The 24,237-nt window shown below is 41.7% G+C and overlaps 1 protein-coding gene across 2 annotated transcripts in view; it reads left to right on the forward strand.

Moving 5' to 3' along the window:
* LOC117402251 (integrator complex subunit 9) overlaps window positions 1–24,237 on the forward strand; it is an 87,211-nt gene that overhangs the window by 18,754 nt on the left and 44,220 nt on the right. For both annotated transcript variants that reach the window (XM_034003215.3, XM_034003216.3), the window contains exons 7-11: window positions 7,791–7,911; window positions 8,664–8,798; window positions 9,470–9,581; window positions 10,530–10,710; window positions 15,423–15,483. In XM_034003215.3, the coding sequence (XP_033859106.2) occupies window positions 7,791–7,911; window positions 8,664–8,798; window positions 9,470–9,581; window positions 10,530–10,710; window positions 15,423–15,483 (610 nt within the window). The remainder of the gene's footprint in view (window positions 1–7,790; window positions 7,912–8,663; window positions 8,799–9,469; window positions 9,582–10,529; window positions 10,711–15,422; window positions 15,484–24,237) is intronic.

A 24,237-nucleotide genomic window follows, 5' to 3' on the forward strand; every position in this document is an offset into this window, starting at 1 on the left:
GTTCTGTGATTGCATGGGCATTGTTAAAATTAGTTGTGTTCAGCAATACTCTAGATCAGTGGTTCCCTTTCAAGGGCAGCAGTGTGGAGTAGTGAATTAGGGCTCTGGACTCTTGACCGGAGGGTCGTGGGTTCAGTCCCCAGTGGGGGACACTGCTGCTGTACCCTTGAGCAAGGTACTTTACCTAGATTGCTCCAGTAAAAACCCGACTGTATAAACGGGTACTTGTATGTAAAAATAATGTGATATCTTCTAACAATTTCTTAGCAGACGCCCTGGATAAGGGCGTCTGCTAAGAAATAAATAATAATAATAATAATAATAATAATAATAATAATAATAATAATAAGTACGAAATGTAACCATTACCTCATGGGTATTAATCCTTTGATACCGTCTAACCTGAATCGATATTTCAAAGCTGCACGTAGTGCCCATGACGCAGTTGTGCCTGCCCCAAGGGCATAAAAGAAACTACAGTCACTCAAAACGTCATCATTTTTCCTTTCACCGACCTGAGAGAGAGATCTGAACAGATAAGTGACACATAGTGTTATATCTGATTGTATTATTATTGTTCGCTTGTGTTTATCACTTATTGCATATTGTTTTTTACATGTTTTATAAAAATGACTTCACGTATTGTGCACTCAGTTGTGGCTGTCCGTTAGTCCCTCAGCGGCCTTGTGCTCTGCTACCCCTTCCCCGGGATCGAACGCCTTAAGCCGGCTACTGGTGTTCTCTCGTAAGCTGCTAGCTTTGGTTGAAGCGTAAAATAAAAAATGTGTTTTTTGTCCTTGGCTCACCACGCACCAGCGACCCCTTAGTTTGGCCGGGCTTGCCTGTAAGCTGCCCAGAGCTGCGTTGTCCTCCGACTCTGTAGCTCTGAGGTGGCTGCATGGTGAGGCTGCAGTGTGAAAAGAAGCAGTCGGCTGACAGCACGCGCTTCGGAGGACCGCATGTGTTCGTCTTTGCCCTCCCGGGTCAGCGCAGGGGTGGTAGCGGTGAGCTAAGCCTAAAAATAATTGGATATATATATATATATATATATATATATATATATATATATATATATATATATATATTTATTTTTTAATATTTTAGTCGTTGCCAATTAGTTTTTATTATTTTCTCCCCAATTTGAAATACCCAATTATTATTAGGCTCAGCTCACCGCTACCACCCCTGCGCTGACTCGGGAGGGGCGAAGATGAACACACGCTGTCCTCCGAAGCCTGTGCCGTCAGCCGCCCGCTTCTTTACACTCTGCAGACTCACCGTGCAGCCGCCTCAGAGCTACAGTGTCGGAGGACAACGCAGCTCTGGGCAGCTTACAGGCAAGCCCGCAGGCGCCCGGCCAGACTACAGGGGTCTCTGGTGCGCGGTGAGCCGAGGACACCCTGGCCGACCTAGCCCTCCCTCCCCCCGGGCGATAGAGCGCATCCTGCACTCTAGCGAGTGCTTTTACTGGGTGCGCCACTCGGGAGCACCCCAATAATTGGATATTCTAAATTGAGAGAAAATAATTGGCAACTACTAAATTAAAAAAAAAATTAAAAATTAAAAAAAAGATCTGCTTACAGAATTAGTGTGAAAACTGTTAGGGCTCTAGCAGTAGGCTTTCCTTGGGTTTCGATCTGTTTAGCCAAAATAGGTGGGCATCCCTTTATCGCTGTTGTGGTAACTGTACGTCCCAGACCTGCTCCCATTCCTGCCAGTACTTTTGTACAACGAACAAGGTTACCCTTCCGATTCACTAGCAGTTGCTGGGCTCAGCTCAGCTCAGCTCTGCTTCGGGTCTGATTTGCTTGCATTCCTTCCTGCAGTTTTTCGTTGCCGCTCTGTTTTCTGCTTGCAGTACCATTGCGAAGGCTGTCACGGCTGACAGCAGGCTCCTCCAGTCTTAAGGCTGTGTTGTGTTAAGCCAGAAGCTATATGGGTGTGCATCCCTGCATATTGCTATTTTGGTAACTGTAGGTCACTGATCTACTACCTTTCTTATACCATTTACTGTACCTTACACCGTGCCGTACACTGTACCGTACACCCGTACCAGGGGTACTGTGCGCTATATACTGTGCACTATGCCGTACCGTTTATACCGTGCTGTGTATACTGTGCATTGCCCATCATACTGTACTGCACTGTGCTTATTGTGCACAGTCTGTGCACTGTACCATACTGTTGCACTGTACTGTATTTGTAAAGAAGTTATTCACCAGTGAGAAGAATGGCACACTAAAAGCATCTAAGTTTGAGAAGGAGAGAGATTTGGAGGAAACGCATACAGATTCAAAAAGGCAGGAGCCTATGTCAGTTCCTTCAGACATTCCACCTATCAATCCACCAGAATACCGAATGGAGGACTGTACACCTAAGTGGAAACAAGTAGAGCAAGCCTAATGGAGTTCTGTACAGAGTATACAAGAGTGCTTCAGGAGTTCTACGAATCCTGTGGAAATTGATGAAATTGGCATGGGAAAAACAGGTTGTACCAAGAGCATGGCGCCGAGCAGGTGGAGTCTTTATACCTAAAGAAAAAGATTCTACAAGCATCAGTCAGTTTCGCCCTATTTCCCTATTAAACGTACAAGGCAAGATTTTCTTCAGCATTATTGCTCAGAGATTTGTCAACTTACCTATTAAAGAACTGCTTCGTTGACACTTCAGTACAAAAAGCGGGATGCTTAGAACACATCAGTGTGATCTGGCAACAAATTCAATTAGCTAAAAAGGAGAGGAAGGAGCTCCGTGTGACATTCCTGGATTTGGCTAATACATATGGTTCAGTGCCACATGAACTTCTTTGGGCAGCATTTGATTTTTTCAGTGTACCGATGACAATAACAAATTTAGTGAAAGCCTACTTTGGAGATTTGCAATTTAGTTTTAACTTCAGAATTCAGCACTACATGGCAATGCCTAGAAGTTGGAATAATGGCAAGATGCACCATTTCTCCTCTGGCTTTTACCATGGTAATGGAAGTAATCATTAGGGCATCAAAATGGGTAGTAGGAGGAGAGCCCTTGGCTTCTAGAATGAGACTACCACCAATTCGAGCATACATGGATGACATGACAACCATGACTACAACAGTAGCCTGCACTAATCGGTTATTGGGCAAATTAACCAATGACATTGAATGGGCACTAATGCAATTCAAGCCCACTAAATCAAGGAGCATCTCTATAATTAAAAGTAAAGTAGTAGATAATGTTCTACATTAATGGTGAGGCAATACCAACAGTGTCTGAGAAGCCAGTGAAAAGTCTTGGGAGATGGTAGGACGGGGATCTAAAGGACACAGTTTGTGTGGGTTAGACAACAAGCAGTGGAAGCGTTGAAGAGCACAGACAGCAGCGCTTTACCAGGCAAACTAAAACTCTGGTGCTTTCAGTTTGGCCTACTGCCGAGGCTGCTGTGGCCACTGACTGTGTACGAGGTTTCTTTGACAACAGTAGAGAAGCTGGAAGCTTTAATCAGTTCATACATCAGGAAATGGTTGGGAGTTCCACGCTGCCTCAGCAGAGTGTGACTTTATGGTAAAGGAATACTGCAGCTACCAGTCCCCGCTCTAACCAGGGAATTTAGGTGCGCCAAGGTCCGACTGGAAATTTACATTAGTAGTCACGCGACAAATGCGTAAGGGAGGCAGCACCTGTGTTAAACTGGAAGAAAGTGGGCGGCAAAGAAAGCCGTGGAAGATGCAAAGGCTGCCCTTCGAATCAGTGATATCAAGTTCAGGATGGAAGGAAGCAACGGAGGAAGCTGGTAGTCAACGAGGTGCAAAAGCAGGAGGAGAGGATGAGGTGCTTAAAGGCCGTTTCCCAGGCCATACAGGGAGAATAGATGAGATGGGAGAGTGTGGAACAACGCAAGATCTGCTGGATAATGGAACAGAGCAGGATCAGTTTCCTCATCAGGTCAACATATGATGTTCTCCCATCACCACAGAACCTAAACCTCTGGGTAGGAGAGGACCCCTCATGTCCTTTGTGTTCATCACCTGCAACATTAAGGCACATTTTGACACGATGTAAGGTGGCTCTTAGCCAAGGACGGTTTACTTGGCGCCATGACCAGGTACTGTGATGTTTGGCTTTAGCATTGGAAGACAAGCATAACATGACCAAATAAGTTGCCACCAGTTCCATCAAAACATTACACACAAAAGACAACATTCCTCCACCCAGGGGAGTAACCGCCAAGAAAAGGTGTTAAAACGAAGCCTCATCCAGGACAACTGGAAGCTGCTAGAGACTGGAAAATGCTGGCAGATGTTGGTCAACGGCTTATTTTTCCACCTGAGATTGCCACCAGTAACCTTTGACCAGGTATTGTCTTGTGGTCTGGATCAGCACGCCTTGTTCACCTGGTAGAGTTAACAGTGCCATGGGAGGATGCTATAGATGAGGCGAATGAAAGGAAGAAACTGCGGTATGCTCAACTAGTCTCTGAAGAGGAACAGCGAAGATGGAGAGTCCGGGTTTACCCAGTGGAGGTGGGTTGTTGAGGATTTGTGGCACACTCTACAACCCGGTTTCTCAGAGACGTCGGATTAAGTGGCCAAGAGTTGCGTGACACAGTGAAGAACTTCTCTAAAGCAGCAGAGAGGAGCAGCAACTGGCTGTGGTTGAGACGGAAAGATTCTGGTTGGGGATCTCAAGCACAATAGAAAAAAAGAAACGCTGATGTACGGGTAAATAAGCTGGGCTGAGTTGAGTGGGGAACGGAGGGGGTAATGTATGCTGGGACGCCAGAATCACCGTCGAGCCCTCTTAAGGTGTCGTGGGCTAGTCGACGAAACGCTGAGGATGGAAGGTGCCCACTTGAAGACCCCAGAGATGTACCCTACTTGGCTTAATCCAGACGGTTGTGGTGCTGATGCGCTGGGGAGACCGCACTGCGGTTGATCACCAGAGCCAGCATCACAGCCGTTGTGTGTGCTGATGCGCTAGGGAGGCAAAATAAGCTGATCCCTGGAGCCAGCATTACACTTCAGCCATCAACACCAGGCAGAAGGATATCTACATCATCATATGGAAGGAAACACAAATGGATGGAGACACAGATGGATCACATTAGTTTACTGTAAAGCTACGTCTTAGTTGGTGCTTATGTTGGCGAGAGCCGAGTTCAAATCAGCATGAAGTTTTAACATTTCCTCTCATGTAATGGAAATCATTAGTTAATTATGTACTGTGCTTATGCACTATAACACTTTCTGTGTGTACCGTACATTGTACTATAGCAATGGTTTTCAAACTGGGGTACACGTACCACTGGGGGTACTCGAGCGCTCCTCAGGGTGTACGCGAGAAAAATCCTGTAATGGCGGACAACAGAATTTATTTCTTTAATTATTTTTTACCACATTATTATTTGTTTATTTAGCAGATGCCTTTATCCAAAGCGACTTACAGAGACTAGGGTGTGTGAACTATGCATCAGCTGCAGAGTCACTTACAATTACATCTCACCCGAAAGATAGAGCACAAGGAGGTTAAGTGACTTGCTCAGGGTCACACAATGAGTCGGTGGCTGAGGTGGGATTTGAACCAGGAACCTCCTGGTTACAAGCCCTTTTCTTTAACCACTGGACCACACAGCCTCCTATAATCTTTCAAATAAAACCACAGCCGTACTGGTGTACCTTTCCATTCTGTTGGACGAGGTTAACTATAAACACCCAACCGGCTGCTGACAGTGAGTGAGCGTTGAGTGCACATGGCTAAATAACATATTTAAATAGCAGGATGATGGTTCTGCAGTCTGTAATCTAAAAAGAAAAAAAAAATCATTGTATGATGTTGCGTATTTAAAAAATGTGTAGTATTTACCAGGTACGTTTTACTTTCTGTTGTTTTAAATGTTCAGTGTTTGTAGTTTAATCTTTTCAGTGTGTTTTATCTAAGTGTGTGTTTTTAAATAACAGTATTATTGAGATGAGCAGGCAGCTGTGCCGCCCTACTTAGACAGTGAAATTTATGAAGTGCCATTTGTGCCAAAACTATTTGGCCGTTAGTTTGTCAATTTGTTTGTCAGTTTGTTTGTCAATTCGTGAGTTGGTCAATTGGTCATCCATAAATTTGTCAATTCATACAGTAATTCATAAGCGTATTTGTTAATTAATCTAATAATTCATTAGTTAATTTGTCAATTCATTAATACAAAAGGCTGTACGGACCTGCAGATTTCCAATCAACCAGACAAACTTCCCAACAACCAGACAAACTTCCAACTGTCAATCTCGCACTGTGCCGAAAACACTGCAACCTTTCTAGCCAATGGGAGCACACACTAATATTTTAATCAACGGAAATCCAGCCTCACTCAAAACTGCTTCAGCCAATAATATTTAGAAGGGCGTTTCAAAAGATATTCTATTTAGCAAGATACTCGTGTGTTTTTTTTTCACTTTGTTAGACAAAGCCATTTCACATTTTTAAGTTTTGTATTTGAAATGCATGTTGAAGAAAAACACATTAAAAGACATTAAATCATATTAAAATAACATTTATTGGATTTAAATTGCAAGTAAAACATGTAGGGTCGACACAGCAACTCTTGAGACTATTTAAATGTTTTAGATAGCAAAAAATAAACCAAACCAGATTATGAGCGCACGCATAGTGATCTCTATGGAAAGCCAGCTGGATCAAAAAAGAGCTGTGCTGCTTTAGAGCGAGTCAGAATCTCATGGGACAGAAAAAAGGCAAGCACGTCATTCTGAAATGCCTTGAAGTGCCCAACTTACTGGAAATGTTGTACAGTCATTTTTTTATATATAGATTGTATATATTATATATTTGTTGCGACTTTCTGTTTTGTGGAATGTAATAAACGATAACCAAAACTGATTTTTTTTCCCCCTTCATTTTACAACGCCATTTGCATGTTTGTTTTATTTGAAGTGTTTAAAGTTAAATTTCAGTTTTCATTTGCTTGTTCAGCTACAAAAAGGCAACCTCATGTCGATAGCCATTGTTTACTATGAAGAAATGGCAATGGCAAGGAATGAAAAAAATAAGTTAAAGAAATAAAATGCGGTGTCAACTTTATGTACTATATTTAGGGAATAAACAAAACAACACTTAACTTGAACTGCTATGTGGCATCCTTTGTTTTGTAGTTAATTCACTGGGGTAAACTAAGGCCTACACAATGTATTTTTTACTTTGTGTTACATAGTGTAACATCTTGCTGTAAAATAAAGGCACACACAGGTGCCACGCCCCCCTGCCCCTGCTGCTATGCTGTCTCTGCCTGCGTTCTGAACAATATCATGGTTTTTATTACTTTCTGAAAACTAGCAAATATTTAAATTATGAGCGAATATCCTAACATGAAAATCCTGTGTTCGTCCCAGCACAGTGGTTTAGAGATCATTATTATTATTTTTTTTTACTTTTCTTTATTTTACTGCGTACTCCCGATTGAAAACCCTGCTCTAGACGCTTTGTGGTAAAGAGGAAAAATAAGTAAGATGACTATTTTACTAATATTCATTGCATGTGCATGAGTTCTAAATAAAGCAACAACATAATGTGTATAGGGGGAGCTGAGGACAGATGCGTAACTCCCTCTGCATCATTGTATAGCTACTGTCGTCTGGCGGGTGTGAAATAACTTTCAGACTCATTACCCTGAGTGTCCAATATACTGTAAAATCACTTCATTTTCAATTTCTGTCAAGGACAGTGGTTGTTCAGTGGTTTTAACAACCCTGTGTCTAAAGGAACTTACAAGTGCTAGTATCTTTGTTAGTGTAGTGTCTTTTTTGTGTCAGGCTTCTCCCAGCACCCCTGAAGGATACAGTAGAAGTGTCGACCTGGAAGAGCTGCTACACAATGCAGGAAGTGAACTCCGCCCTCAGCAAGGTTCAACTGGTTGGATACTCACAGAAAATTGTAGGTGTCATTTGCTTTTTTTTCCTGATCCCCAGGGTTGTGAATTTTATAACATATAACATGTAAGCAGGCCTAATTCTAGGTTTGAATATTAGTATAATATTGTAAAATAAACGCCTGGATTCAAAGAAAGTGTTATATTCTCTGGAGTTTTCTCGGAACATGTCAGTCAATGTGTTTATTGAGCAAGTTAGTTTCATTTAGTACTGTGCATGTGTTGAAGACATGACATGACATTTTTCATAGTCATATGTAAAATATAAAGAGTCATCGTAACGGTAGATAATAAACCAGCATACTAAAAGAGAATTTTGCGAATGTGTTTTGGGGGGCTGGCTGCAGGCTTGAATCCTGATGTAAAAAATGGTTTTGCTAGCACACCTTTTAAATGCATACTACTATAAGTACTTCTATGATGTGTGTTCTGACAACCAGGGTACATTTTAAAAGCAGAGAACCAGGCAATATAAAAAATATTATGCTTGATCAGATGGTTTTGTATCTGCTTTAGACTTACTTATTCTATACGTCTTCCAATAAAACCACCTGGCCGCTTGGGTTCTTCAATTTGAAGCACTATGCAGATCAAATAGAATTCAGTTGTCAGTATGTAAGCAAATTATTCAGTGATGCAAGTTCTGGTCTTATGATTTGCAAGTGTGAAATAGGGATGTGCTGGAGTGACAATGCTTTTAATTACATTTACTTTAGCAGGAACAGTTTGATGTTGCTTTTTAATTTCATGTCCCCAGGAACTGTTTGGTGCTGTGCAGATCACTCCGCTTAGCTCTGGCTATTCATTGGGCAGCTCCAACTGGATCATCCAATCACATTACGAGAAAGTATCCTATGTGTCTGGATCTTCACTCCTCACTACACATCCACAGGTAATCCAACACAGTCCAGCACACAAGCCTTCAAAAGGATGGACATTATACAGTTTGGTCTGCATAATTATAATATTTTTATTAAACAAGATACATCTATTGCGATTCTTCCAAATGTTTTCTTGTATTCTGTACTGATTTACAGGTGTGAAGATAAATGTAGACCTAAATGAAACTAGCATGAGCAACAAGAAAACATTTGTAAGGCCAGTAATGTTGACCTGTATTGGAATAGTTATGGCAATCTATTTAATCTGCAAGACTGCAGCCCTAAATACCCTTGACACGATGCTGGAGGATCCCCAGTTGGCAGAGGGCTCCATACCAAGATACCAACACCCTCTTCTATAGCACGTTCTTGAATTGGGGGCTATGTTTTATTAACCCCTTGGGTTTATTCTGTTTAATAAAATAGATCTATTTGCCATTTTATTACCTATACAGTTTTATTCTTCTTCCCATTCAAGGAACTGGACATTTATTAAAAACTTTAATAACTATTTATTAAAAACAAATGCTTTTGTAGCTCTCCTTATAAAGTGGAGTTTTCATTTTTATACTAGCCCAAAAATGTATCCCACGCTAGATTTAGCCATGCTTGTGGTATAAATGGCATATTGAAGTGAATTCAGTTTGTAGCAATACAATGAAGCATGTCTCTCGTGTTCCAGCCCATGGACCAGAGCTCCCTAAAGAACAGTGATGTTCTTATTCTGACTGGCCTGACCCAGATCCCTACCGCCAACCCTGATGGCATGCTGGGAGAGTTCTGCAGCAACCTAGGTAAGGGGCAGGGATGGTGTAGCCAGGCTTAACCAAGGACACCTTTATGCACACCATTTCAAGATGCTAGTGGATGGTAGCCAACAAAGTACTTATTTCCAAAAATTCAATTGTTTTAATTCCAACACGGAGACAAAATGTTACCTTTTTATTTCTATTTGAGACCCATGTAATTTGAATAAAACCACAAGTGTTTTTATATTCTGCATTTCTGTAAATAAAATGTTTTAAAATAGAGTGCAGGTGGAATATACTGCAAGAGTTTTGAGGATTAAAATATAAGTTTATAGTTCCTTTGTGAAATGCACTATTGGACGGCAAGAACAGTTATAATTATATTTTGCAGTAATATCATTAATGCTTTCAGCCAATGGGAGAGCATGTTTTGCCTGCTGTATTCCATGACATATCACAGAGCAACCCAATTCATAACATTTCTTACCATGCTTTATGATCAATATCGGTACTGTTGACTTCACCTGCTTTAAAAAACATGTCTGAGGCACCTCTCGGAATCCATTGAGTGAAAAGTCAATTCAAAACAGAAGTCAATTCAACTATTTATATATTTGGAGGCTGTGTGGTCCAGTGGTTAAAGAAAGGGGCTTGTAACCAGGAGGTCCCCGGTTCAAATCCCGGCTCACTCAATGACTCACTGTGTGACCCTGAGCAAGTCCCTTAACCTCCTTGTGCTCCGTCCTTTGGGTGAGACACTGGTGTAAGTGACTCTGCAGCTGATGCATAGTTCACACACCCTAGTCTTTAAGTCGCCTTGGATAAAGGCTTTTGCTAAATAAATAAATAATAATAATAAACTCAAAGCAGAGTTCGACAAATAACTATATATAAGTACAGTTAATATTTTTGTTAAAGAAAAGCATTTATTCTCTCTCTCCTCTCTCTCTCTCTCTCTCTCTCTCTCTCTCTCTCTCTCTCTCTCGGTGGCAGCAATGACTGTGCGTACCGGAGGGAACGTGTTGGTGCCCTGTTATTCCTCCGGAGTGATCTATGACCTACTCGAGTGTCTCTACCAATTCATCGACTCAGCTAGCCTGACCACCATCCCTTTCTACTTCATCTCCCCTGTCGCAAACAGCTCCCTTGAGTTCTCGCAGATCTTTGCTGAATGGTGAGAGACAGCAAGGCTCTGAACATAGGGGTCATGTTGGGGTGTGAGTCTGTAGCAAGACGTGTGTGTTTGGGATAGGTTCTTAGAGCAGACATGGACATTGTGAGGTGTGTGAGTAATAATGGAATGCCCAGACATAAATTTACGTGCAACCAAATATGTTTATTATTGTTGTTAAACGATACAAAAATAAAGAATGGCATGAGGGAGGGGGTGCTGGAATAAGTAACAAAAAGAATGGAGGGTCAGTAGTTCCTCAGTCCTCTTAAAGATATCCCGAACATGAAAGGGATAAAAAAAAAAGTCATTATTGTATATTCCAAAACACCGTGACAAGAAACCAAACCAAAACAAATTGTACTGTGTCTCTCCCTCAAGCCCAATAACCCGGCCTATGTTTTCCAGGACCAACCCGGAATACAGTAGTACGTTCGCTATAGTATGCAAAGCCCCGCCCCTGTAGTCAGTGGAACACCAATCCCAAACTGACAAGTGTCCTTACAACTCATAAAGAGACTTTCGTCATGGTTGGAGCGCCAGGTACCACCGCGTAATCCTAGCGTTTGAATCCTTCATTGTGTCTAACCACTTTAAAGGGGCATGATCTGTGATGAGTACAAAGGGTCTTCCCAGGAGATAGTATTTTAAGGACTCTACAGCCCATTTTACTACCAGGCATTCTTTTTCAATTACTGAATATTTTTGTTCTCTGAGCAGTAATTTCCGATGTTAGCAGTTTAGCCCAATTGCGTTTTTCTTGATCTACAAAGCGGCGCAGCATACTTTTCAAAATCTGGTTAAATCGTTCAACAAGCACATCTGTTTGAGGATGAAAAACTGAGGTTCGAATTGAATGGATTTTCAATAATTTGTACAATTGCTGAATACAGCCAGACATAAAATTAGTGCCCTGATCAGTGAGAATTTCTTTCGGGATTCCCACCCTAGAGAATATTTTCATTAATTCATTTGCTACAATCTCTGCATTCATAGAGCGTAAGGGAACAGCTTCTGGATATCGCGTTGCGTAATTCACTATTACCAAAATATACCGATATCCTGAATCTGCTCCCTCCAGAGGGCCTACCAGATCTACACCAATCCTTTCAAACGGTACCCCAATAATTGGTAGTGGGACCAGAGGTGCGGGGCGTACAGACTTAGGGGCAGCTAACTGACATTCAGGACACTCAGATACATACTTCCGCACAAGACCATAAATCCCTGGCCAATAAAACCGGGCCAGAATTCGTTCCTGGGTCTTTTCAGTTCCTAAATGACCTGAAAATGGGATATCATGAGCTAATCTCATGACTTCCGACTGGAAAGGCCCAGGAACCAATAACTGTTTTACGAGCTGTCCTGTCCCAGGAGCCCAGGTTATTCTATATAAGAAGTGCCCAGATGGAGAAAATTGCGGAAACATCACTGGATATCCTGCATATCCTTCCCCTCAATATATCTAACCTGTTTCCAAGCATATTGTAATGTGGGATCATTTTGTTGTTCATATCCCAGGTCAATATCTCGGTCCCAATGGTTAGGTACACTGAGAGGAGTGACTTTTATTATGTGACCTTCCACATCAGTAACCTCGCAGCCCCGGTCACACTGAACACCTACTCCCTTACCCTGCCGTTTATGAGATTGGTTTACCTTTGAGTCAGACCCCTACCCTTGTCGTCTTAGAGTTCCCTCATATTTTTCCACCCTGTGCTCTCTTTTTGTTTTTCTTGTGCTGAATTTAGGGTTAAACACGTCGGATTGCAACGGAAAAATTTCACCAATTGTTTTCTCCTGTTGCTTAGATTGTCCCCTGGTAGAAACTAAAACCATTTCCCGACCTAAAATATGATTGGAAAATGGCCAGTCTCTTCCCAGGAGAACAGGGTATGGTAAACCATTGCGCTACAGCTACTTTAACGTAAGCTGAATAATCACCTACAGTGAGTCTAACTTTAGTTGATAAGCCAGAGTTTCTCCATGGATACAGGAGATAGCCACTTCACCCTGTGGCTCCCAGGATACCCCATCCAAGAGAGCTTCTTGAACTAATGTTTGTGCACACCCAGAGTCCGCAAATGCGTAAGTACGCTTATCCCCGACCTGTACTCTTAACCCTTTGCGGTCCATTTATTAATCGTGCGTCAGGCACGCCAGGTCTAATTAATTTTCACACGCGCAGTTAATTTTATACGCGCTGTTTAAAAGTATTTTTTTTCACAGTCAAACGGGTTTAAATGGCCCTGCATATCAACAAAGCACACACTAGGCATCTCCAGCCCCTCCCCAGCCTTTTGTTTGCTATAGCGTTCAGCTGTGTAAGAAATAAATAATAATAATAATAATAGTCGTACATACCGATCGATCATCTCCAGATCACTCGTTTTATCACCAAACTCCTCAATAATGCGATCCAAGTCATTATTTTATTACTATAACATCTGAAAAAAGCTCTGCAAATGTCCATGATAGTCTCAGTGCGCTGACGCACTTAGCCAGCTTGTTTATTATGGACGCCCATTATCTGATACCTGATACCATGTATGACTATTCATGAAATACGCCTTTTTTTTTTTTTTTTTTTTTTTTTCCGACTTGTCTCGGCTCCTGTCGCTACCACTCGGCAATTGAATGGTTTTCTCGGCTTTTTCCGGAGAAAAAACGACTAAACACCCGTTTATTGCGTTGCTATAATGATGTCGGACCCAGTCCGACAAAGGACCTGTGAGGAATAATTGCAATGTCGGACCCAGTCCGACAATGGACCGCAAAGGGTTAATTGATAAGGGCCCTCCCGACATTCCCCAGCGTTCTTACCTGTTACTGCTGACCAGGATCTTTTAGCCATGTCCACCTCCATTATCGGACAATTCCTAGCAATGTGTCCTGGCTCATTACACCGTTAATAGACTGGGGTAGGAGGCACCAACAGAGTCTGTCTGTCCTCCGAATCAGTGACCAGCAGGTTAGGGGTTTTTTCTCTCGCCCAAGATGGGGCTATCCTCGGCCTCCATGGTCGAATGGTCTGACTACTCCCTCTGGGCTTCATCAACTGGTTGGTCTTGGTTGATTCAGGGGCAGGAGTGAGGTCTGAGACAGCGCCTTCGTTCGCGTCTTCATATGCCTCCGCCAGGATAATGGCATCCTCGAGAGTGGGAGGTCGATTTCTTTTAATTCACTCACGATTTCCTGGCTATTCTATAACGGTCTTCTGCACTAGTTCTTGGGGTGTGTGTTCTTCCGGCTGCAGCCACCGGATGCACTGATCCATGAAATACTGTCCTGCGAACCGGGGCCGCATCCCCTTGGACAGCTGGTATTCCTGGAAGCGGCGCCAGTGTGTTTCCTCCGTGATCCCGAGGCGTGAGAGAATGGCTTCCTTTATCTTGTCATAATTCGTTGCCTCTGTGGCCATCAATGCTCGATAAGCAGCCTGTGCCTCCCCTGTTAAATAAGGCGCTAGTTTCATAGCCCAATGTTCTTTAGGCCACATCGCTGCTTCTGCCACTCTCTCAAAGGTGATTAAGAAAGCCTCGGGATCATCCTCCAGAGTCATCTTCTTTGGTTGAGCTGCAAACATCCGGGCAACCGCTGTCTCCGATGTTGATGGAGGTGTTGTGATTTTCTCCACCAGCTGTCCAAAGAACTGGGCGAGCTGTTCCTGGCACCATATTTCTCTCTCCTCTCACTTCTCCTCCTGCTCCCTAAACATTACCAAGACTGGAGCTGGATCCATATCCCACGCTAACACCACGTGTGAGGCGTGTGGGTAATAATGGAATGTCCAGACGTAAATTTACGTGCAACCAAATATGTTTATTATTGTTACACGATAAAAAAATAAAGAATTGCGTGAGGGAGGGGGTGCTGGAATAAATAACAAAAAGAATGGAGGCTTAGTAGTTGCTCAGTCCTCTTGAAGATTACCCAAACATGAAAGGGATAAAAAAAAAAAGATAGTCATTATTGTATATTCCAAAACACCGTGACAAGAAACCAAACCAAAACAAATTGTACTGTGTCTCTCCCTCAAGCCCAATAACCCCGCCTATGTTTTCCAGGACCAACCCGGAACACAGTAGTGTGTTCCCTTTAGTATGCAAAGTCCCGCCCCTGTAGTCAGCGGAACACCAATCCCAAACTGACAAGTGTCCTTACAACTCACTTGACTCGAGTGACCGGGATTTACATACTCTCACTTCCGCCCCTCACCAAGGTGATGCCCCTCATAAAGAGGACTTTCGTCATGGTCACGAGACCTTGGTAAGGGAAGTCCCGAGTTAGCTTGATGCCTTCTACTGTCGGGAGGCTGAATTACAGACCGAAACCCCTTTGATTCACTGCAGATATATATGCAAAAAAGGCAAATATAACTGTGCGTTTTTGCATTGTGTACGTGAAAAACATTCTGGGACATTTGCTCCTCGGGTTCTGTATCTGATGCCTTAAATATTTCTGATTTTATAATTATAAAATCATTAAAAACTGAATTTGTCAAATAAACCAGAACACCACCAATCTAAGTCATCTGGGAAATTGACCTGTTTAAGGGACTTTAAATAGATGTAATTTATGAGTAAAGGGAAAATATGAAACTAGTGAAATATGTACCATTACCCTAAATGTTAAAAAATGAAGGCGTTGTATGTGTTTGAGGAATGGGACTTTTAAAATGAAGTCTAATGCTGCTCTCCTGTCTCCTTATTCAGGCTCTGTCACAATAAGCAGTCAAAGGTCTACCTCCCAGAGCCTCCCTTCCCTCATGCTGAGGTAAGACTAATGCTAGTAGTAGACTAATACACGATTCAAACTGGGAGGTCCATGTAGGTCAAGTGAATTGAGTCTCCACCAGGGGTCACACAGAGAGTTGGTAGCTGAGAAGAGATTTGAACCCCTAACACTTTCCTCATTTCAAATTCCCAAAGTGAAATTAAGAGAATATTCTTTTTTTATCATTGTAAGAAACGGCAAGCCTGCCTCATTGTTCAGGCAATGCACTCTGATTTGCACCTGCTACAAAGCTTTCACCAACTGTAGAACCGCTCCATTAAAACTTTACCATTCGGCTAAATCAACATAATTACCTACAGACATTCTGGTTAATTATGAATGTAAAAGATAATTCTAATACAAGTCGACTAATACAAGAGCAAAAACCCCTTGTCAGTAAACCTTTAATGTCTGCAAAAGTGTGTGGTTACTGCAATCTGTCTGTACCTAGCAGGGTTTAGGACCCAGGGGAGCCCTGTGGCAGGCATGCATTCCCTCTCACCCCCCCCCCACCCCCACCCCCACCCCCACTGCAGCCGCTCTACTCTCCTGATTTTGTATTTTTGAGAAACAGCAGCACCTCCATTGTTGTGGGTAAATCCTTGTTGCCTACGTTCCCAGAGCAAATGCTTCTAATTTCTCTCAAATCAAAATGCAAACATCTCAAGATTTAGCAAACGATTCTGTGACATTGTCTATATATAAAAAAATGAATCCCTGGTTTGTTTACATCCAGAGCTGTCACGTAAACACAGACGCAGTTGTATTAGGGTGGTTAAATGTAGTTTTTAGATTTCAACAACAAACAACAAAAAAAATAGGTTATTAAATTATTATTTTTTTTTAATTTAGTCGTTGCCAATTTAGTTTTTTTTATTATTTTCTCCCTAATTTGAAATGCCCAATTATTTTTTAGGCTCAGCTCACCGCTACCACCCCTGCGCTGACTCGGGAGGGGCGAAGATAAACACACGCTGTCCTCTGAAGCCTGTGCCGTCAGCCGCCCGCTTCTTTACACACTGTGAACTCACCGTACAGCCGCCTCAGAGCTACAGCGTCTGAGGACAACGCAGCTCTGGGCAGCTTACAGGCAAGCCCGCAGGTGCCCGGCCACACTACAGGGGTCGCTGGTGCGCGGTGAGCCAAGGACACCCTGGCCGACCTAACCCTCCCTCCCCCCGGGCGACGCTCGGCCAATTGAGCGCCGCCCCCTGGAAGCTCCCGTCCACGGTCGGCTGTGGAATAGCCTGGACTCGAACTCGCGACGTCCAGGCTATAGAGAGCATCCTGCACTCTAGCGAGTGCTTTTACTGGATGCGCCACTCGGGAGCCCCATTATTAACAGTTTTTATTTAACTTAAACATATCTTAAATTAAAATAGAAAAAAAATATTTAAAACGTGTAAAAATGCTTTTTTACACACCAAATCCTGTAACCGTTTTTTTTCTGGGCAGCCATCTTGGATTTAAGTGTAGCACTCTACTGACTTTAGCTTTCCGAATTAAAGAAAGTTCACTCCAAGCTGGGTTGTGTTTTTAAATTGAAAGTTAGTTTTTCTTTTAACGCAACAGCCTGCCCCTAAAAACGCATCTCTCCCTCTGTCAGGACTGCCCAGAAGGCGTGGCAACTACAGGCACTGTGTCTGTGCAGTAAATCCATACTGCAAAAAATGAATAGGGGTCATTTTTAAAAGCACGGGTTTTGTTTATAATGTATCGAAACATAACATATATTATAGCATGTTTAAAAACGTTTTTATTTGTCTGTTAAGAAATTATAAATATTCCAGTTTTGCAATGTGTTACAGTATTTGTTTAAGAACATAAGAACATAAGAAAGTTTACAAACGAGAGGAGGCCATTCAGCCCATCTTGCTCGTTTGGTTGTTAGTAGCTTATTGATCCCAGAATCTCATCAAGCAGCTTCTTGAAGGATCCCAGGGTGTCAGCTTCAACAACATTACTGGGGAGTTGGTTCCAGGCCCTCACAATTCTTTGTGTAAAAAAGTGCCTCCTATTTTCTGTTCTGAATGCCCCTTTATCTAATCTAATTTAAACTTGTGTAAATTGTTACACAATTGCAACTTTGTAATTTTATATAAAGTTTATATATTTAAAGCATAATATTATATTATTTGGTATGCTATTTTTTGCAGTTGAGTAGTTTAAAACAACAATGGTTAAAGTAAATAAGTATTTAATATGCAATTGACCATTTGCTGAAGTTTTAGTTACATGTTAAATACCAAGCCTAACAATAAATACTCAACATACACAGGAAATACGGCAGTCTAATGACAGACACACACACACACACATAAGCATGTCATATCTAGTGACTGTTTATTAATATGTAACTAAACTTCAATGGTCAATTGCATATTAATTAAATACTTAGTTACGACACTCAAAATAAAGCACTCCCCATTTATGTATAGTTTTTAACTGTTTACCTATTCTGCCAACCACTGTAGTAGCGTATTTTAAATTACCTAATTCATGTTCATATTCAGCATTGCTTGTGTTTGCACTTTCTAAGGATGCACCTGCACCTGAAAGGTGTCTGTCTGCTCTGTTTTCCCCCCGTGGTACAGCAAAAGGCAGTTTGCCTAAACTTCCTGCTTTAATTTCACACATTTTATTTCTATTTTCAATTAATTTCCTTACGTTCTGGACAATTCTTTGTTTACAATTTAAGTTCTTGATTTTTTAAAATTAAGGATGAAGTTGTGATTTAAAATATCACAAAACGCATATTTCAGGGGTCTATCATTTTGTCTAGCAACGGCAAATACATATATAAAACTAACACCTGAAGTATTATTTATTATTATTATTATTATTATTATTATTATTATTATTATTATTATTATTTATTTTATACTAGGTATTGCATCTAGGTAAAATACTCGAACAACAGTTTCGATTTCAGGAGTTACTTTTTGTTTTCTGTTACACTACGCTTGCCATCTCTGTTTCGATAACAAATGAAAAAATAAAAAAAACAATAATAATTATACCTCAATCTCGCCCTCACAATGGGGGGCTTGACTTTTACTCGAGTGAATATGGTGTGTGTATATATATGTATATATATATATATATATATATATATATATATATATATATATATATATATATATATATATATATACATATATACAGTGCCTTGCAAAAGTATTCAGACCCCTGACCAATTCTCTCATATTACTGAATTACAAATGGTACATTGAAATTTCGTTCTGTTTGATATTTTATTTTAAAACACTGAAACTCAAAATCAGTTATTGTAAGGTGACATTGGTTTTATGTTGGGAAATGTTTTTAAGAAAAATAAAAAACTGAAATATCTTGCTTGCATAAGTATTCAACCCCTACACATTAATATTTGGTAGAGCCACCTTTCGCTGCAATAACAGCTTTAAGTCTTTTGGGGTAAGTATGTACCAGCTTTGCACACAGTGTCGGAGTGATTTTGGCCCATTCTTTTTGGCAGATTTGCTCCAGGTTGTTCAGGTTGGTTGGACGACGCTTGTGGACCGCAATTTTCAAATAGTGCCACAGATTCTCAATGAGATTGAGATCAGGACTTTGACTGGGCCACTGTAGGACATTCACCTTTTTGTTCTTGAGCCACTCCAATGTTGCTTTGGCCTTGTGCTTGGGATCATTGTCCTGCTGAAAGGTGAATTTCCTCCCAAGCTTCAGTTTTTTAGCGGACTGAAGCAGGTTCTCTTGCAGTATTTCCCTGTATTTTGCTCCATCCATTCTTCCTTCAGTTTTAATTAGATGCCCAGTCCCTGCTGATGAGAAGCATGCCCACAGCATGATGCTGTCACCACCATACTTCACTGTAGGGATGGTGTGTCTTGAGGCATGGGCAGTGTTAGGTTTGCGCCACACATAGCGCTTTGAGTTTTGGCCAAAAAGCTCTATCTTGGTCTCATCTGACCACAAAACCTTTTCCCACATCGCAGCTGGGTCACTCTCATGCTTTCTGGCAAACTCCAGACGTGCTTTCACATGGTACTTTTTGAGTAACGGCTTCTTTCTTGCCACCCTCCCATACAGGCCAGTGTTATGCAGAGCTCTTGATATGGTTGACTGGTGCACCATTACTCGACTCCCAGCCACTGAACTCTGTAGCTCCTTCAAAGTGATTGTTGGCCTCTCTGTGGCTTCTCTCACAAGTCTCCATGTTTGAGCACTGAGTTTTGAGGGACGGCCTTTTCTTGGCAGTGCCTGGGTGGTGTGATGCAGCTTCCACTTCCTGATTATTTATCCAACTGTGCTCACTGGGATATCCAGACACTTGGATATTATTTTGTACCCTTTCCCTAATCTATGCATTTGTATTACTTTATCTCTAACTTCTGTAGAATGCTCTTTGGTCTTCATTTTCCTTCAGATTCACAGCCTGACCAATGATCCTTCAACAGTGGGGTTTTTATCCAGAAAATGTGACAGCAACTTTAATGGTTCACAGGTGGAGGCCAATGGTAAGGTAATTGTGTCCTCGTTAGGGCAATTTCTTTCATCGGTGTAAACTGGGAGCTTCCACAGCATAGGGGTTGAATACTTATGCAAGCAAGATATTTCAGTTTTTTATTTTTCATAAAAATATTTCCCAACATAAAACCAATGTCACCTTACAATAATTGATTTTGAGTTTCAGTGTTTTAAAATAAAATATCAAACAGAACGAAATTTCAATGTGTGTGTGTGTGTGTGTGTATATATATACATATATATATATATATATATATAGTCGACTCCTTATTTGCATACTGGGTAATTGCATACATTGTTTAATTGCATAGCATGCAATTGGTCCCATTTTTTAATGCGTTGTTTTCTATGATTATATGATTCGGTTAAATGCATATTGTCTAAATGCATAATTCGCTTTATTGCATGAAGCTGTGTGCTCCCAAAGTTGTTTGTACAATGCATTTTACTTCAGCTAATTGCATAATGGAGTCCATGTGTTCTGTCAACGTGCTGTTGTTATGCGCATATGTATTTACAACGGTGGAAAAAATATGAAAATGGCGAAGCGAACCTGTAAAACTCAGGCCAGATACTGTGCAGACTTCTATCAAAGATTTTTTTTTAATGTCTACAGTAAGGTACTGTATGTGGGATATGTAGTCTTTTAAGAGTTGAAAATTACTAATGACATTAGTTCCATATTAGGAATAAACAGCGCAATTTGTTCTGAAAGCAGAGTGGAGCGGAGCGAGTGATGTTATCCTTTTTGAATTACGATTGGTTTTCCTGGAGTTATTATTCTAAAGCAATCCACTTCCGAACAGCCTAAGAAGTTTTTCTTAAATCTGTACACCTCAACTCGGAGACACAACACTGTGTACACTTTTTTTTTTTCATTTCCTGCGTTGCCAGAGGATACAGTAGTGTGTGCATGAGCCTACACAAATGGTTTTCAGTCTTGTGACCAGTTTTTTTTTCTATACTATATACAGTATATATAGGCTAGCCTAGTCTATACTGTAGTTTGCAATCACTTTTTGTCCGCTCAGTCGGTGAAGTTTTTTCTAAGTTGTAGGCTATGTACAGTTCTTTGAGTTTAATGCTTAACATAAACTTCGTCCCGGACATATTGTACTTTTTTAGGCTTCCAGGCCAGAATATCTGGGAAGCCTATTGTTGTTGTAAGGATTATTATTATTATTATTATTATTATTATTATTATTATTATTATTACTATTATATTTTTTCTTCCACCAAAATTACAAATGCCTATAACTTTTAAACGACTGCACCAAAATGCACAACATTTGGCACGGATGTAGTGGACTATGGGATGTTGTGATGTGGTCAATATGGCGGCCTTTGGTCACATGGTGTGGCAGCCATCTTGGATTTAATGAAAATTTTGGATAATATTCAAAAGTCTTCTCATGAACGGTAAATAGTACCGCTGTGAAAATGTTGTACATAGTGCACTCATGCTCACGATTTGATTCTACTTAAGAAAAAATGGATCGTCACATGGTTTGGCAGCTATGTTTGATTTACGCTTAACGACAACACCTCATGAACCCTTTGGCTGATTGACATGAATCTTGGATATACGTTATCTTTGTACTGTCCTCTAAAAAAGTTATTCAGGAAAAGTTCCTATATGAACAAACATAACATGAGCCAATCAATATGGGTGACATGCCAGTTTTGCCCATTGTTCACCCTGAAATGACACATTCCCACCACTGGGGACAGTTGTTGCCATGGAAAACTGAGCACAGTCTTGGAAAAAATATTTCTTGAAGCAGCCATTTTTTGCTGGTGTCACGCAAGAACAGTTTCACTAACTCATGTAACTTAAAACACAGTAATTACACTGGAAAGGGAGGGGGGGAGGGAAAGAAACAAACAGCATATCCTGAATGTATTGCAATGAAGCCGCGTGTGTAACCCATTTAAAAGAGGCATGAGAGGGGTGGCGCAACTTTGGGAGCGTATCTATCTTTTTTTCTTTTTTCTTTTTATAAATTTAGTCGTTGCCAATTATTTGTTATTATTTTCTCCCCAATTTGGAAATGGCCAATTATTTTTAGGCTCAGCTCACCGCTACCACCCCTGCGCTGAATCGGGAGGGCGAAGACGAACACACACTGTCCTCCGAAGTGTGTGCCGTCAAGCCGACCACTTTTTTTCACACTGCGGACTCACCATGCAGCCACCCAAGAGCTACAGCATCAGAGGACAACGCAGCTCTCGGGCAGCTTACAGGCAAGCCCGCAGGTGCCCGGCCAGACTACAGGGGTCACTGGTGTGCGGTGAGTCGAGGACACCCTGGCCTACCTAACCCTCCCTCCCTCCGGGCGGCGCTCGGCCAATTGAGCGCCGCCCCGTGGAAGCTTCCGTCCTCGGTCGGCAAAGGAATAGCCTGGACTCGAACTCGCGACGTCCAGACTATAAAGCGCATCCTGCACTCCACGTGGAGCGCCTTTACTAGATGCGCCACTCGGGAGCCTCCGGAGCGTATCTTTCTTTGAACTAATTATTTTAGGTAATGAAATGTATAGACAGAACTCTTGGGAATCACTTGCTCTATGAAATACAATTGTAACGGTGAAGATCGCATGGTTATTCACTGAGAATCTCCACAAAAAACTGACATATTAGTATAATTGGAGCTGAGCAGCTTTTCTGCTGTAATATTTGTTTACTTAAAATAACTTTGTGGACATGCAGGCATATACAGAACTGTACACATACGGACACACACTGTAAGTAGCTTTGCCACCTCCACAGACCAAACCCGGACATGCTTTGGAAACAAATTCTGGAAGTAATTGCGCAATACCTACAGAGTTTAGTAACACTGTCGCTCAAATCTCGCATTTCTCTCTCCCTCCTCTTTGTTTTTATATATATATTACACACATACAGTGCCGTGAAAAAGTATTTGCCCCCTGTCTGATTTTCTGAATTTTTGCACATTTCTCACATTTTATTTGGTCAGATTTTTTTGTGGGTTGTAGTCGTATATAGACGGAGTCTGAAGAAAAAATGACACCAAAGTTTGGTGCTTCTTTCATTTGTTTGGTGTGCAAGGTAATCAAACATGCAATCTTCAGGTGTGAAAAAGTTATTGCCCCCTCTAGTTAACTCAACCCAATTAAAGGTATAATTAGGGTCAGCTGTTTGAGTACTTTGGTTAACAACCAGGCCTGATTTGGGCCAGCCCTGCCCAATATAAATCTGACTAACTTTGGCCCTTACCATCAGAGTGAAGTTGTCCGCACACAGGTTCTAGAGGCACATCATGCCACGAACAAAAGAAATTCCTGAAGACCTCTGGAAAAAAGTTGTTGATGCCCATCAGTCTGGAAAGGGTTACAAAGCCATTTCTAAGGCTCTGGGGCTCCACCGAACCACAGTCAGAGCCATATTGTCCAAATGGAGAAAGTTTGGGACAGTAGTGAATATTCCCAGGAGTGGCCATCCTGCCAAAATCTCTCCAAGAGCAAGGCGTAAAATCATCCAGGAAGTCACAAAGAACCCTAGAACAACATCCAGGGATCTGCAGGCCTCTCTCGCCTCGGCTAAGGTCAGTGTTCATGACTCCACCATCAGAAAGACACTGGGCAAAAATGGGATTCATGGCAGAGTAGCAAGGCGGAAACCATTGCTCACTAAGAAGAAAATGAACGCTTGTCTCATGTTTGCCAAAAAGCACCTGGATGATCCTCAAGAGTTCTGGAACAATGTTCTATAGACAGATGAGTGAAAAGTGGAACTTTTTGGCCGCCATGGGCCCTGTTATGTCTGGTGAGAACCAAACACTGCATTCTACAGTAAGACCCTCATACCAACAGTCAAGCAGGGTGGTGGTAGTGTCATGGTTTGGGGATGCTTTGCTGCATCAGGACCTGGACGCCTTGCCATCACTGAAGGAACCATGAATTCTGCTCTGTATCAGAGAAATCTACAGGAGAATGTCAGGCTATCCGTCCGTGAGCTGAAGCTGTAGCGCAACTGGATCATGCAGCAAGACAATGATCTGAAACTCACAAGCAAGTCTACATCAGAATGGTTGAAGAACAAGAAATTTAAAGTTTTGGCATGGCCTAGTCAAAGTCCAGACCTAAACCCCATTGAGATGTTGTCGCAGGACCTGAAAAGAGCAGTTTATGCTCGAAAACCCACAAATGTCACTGAGTTGAAGCAGTTCTGCATGGAGGAGTGGGCCAAAATTCCTACAGGAAGCGTTTGGTTGCAGTTATT

This window comes from Acipenser ruthenus, chromosome 5 (genome assembly GCF_902713425.1).
Source record: "Acipenser ruthenus chromosome 5, fAciRut3.2 maternal haplotype, whole genome shotgun sequence".
NCBI classification, from domain to species: Eukaryota; Metazoa; Chordata; class Actinopteri; order Acipenseriformes; family Acipenseridae; genus Acipenser; species Acipenser ruthenus.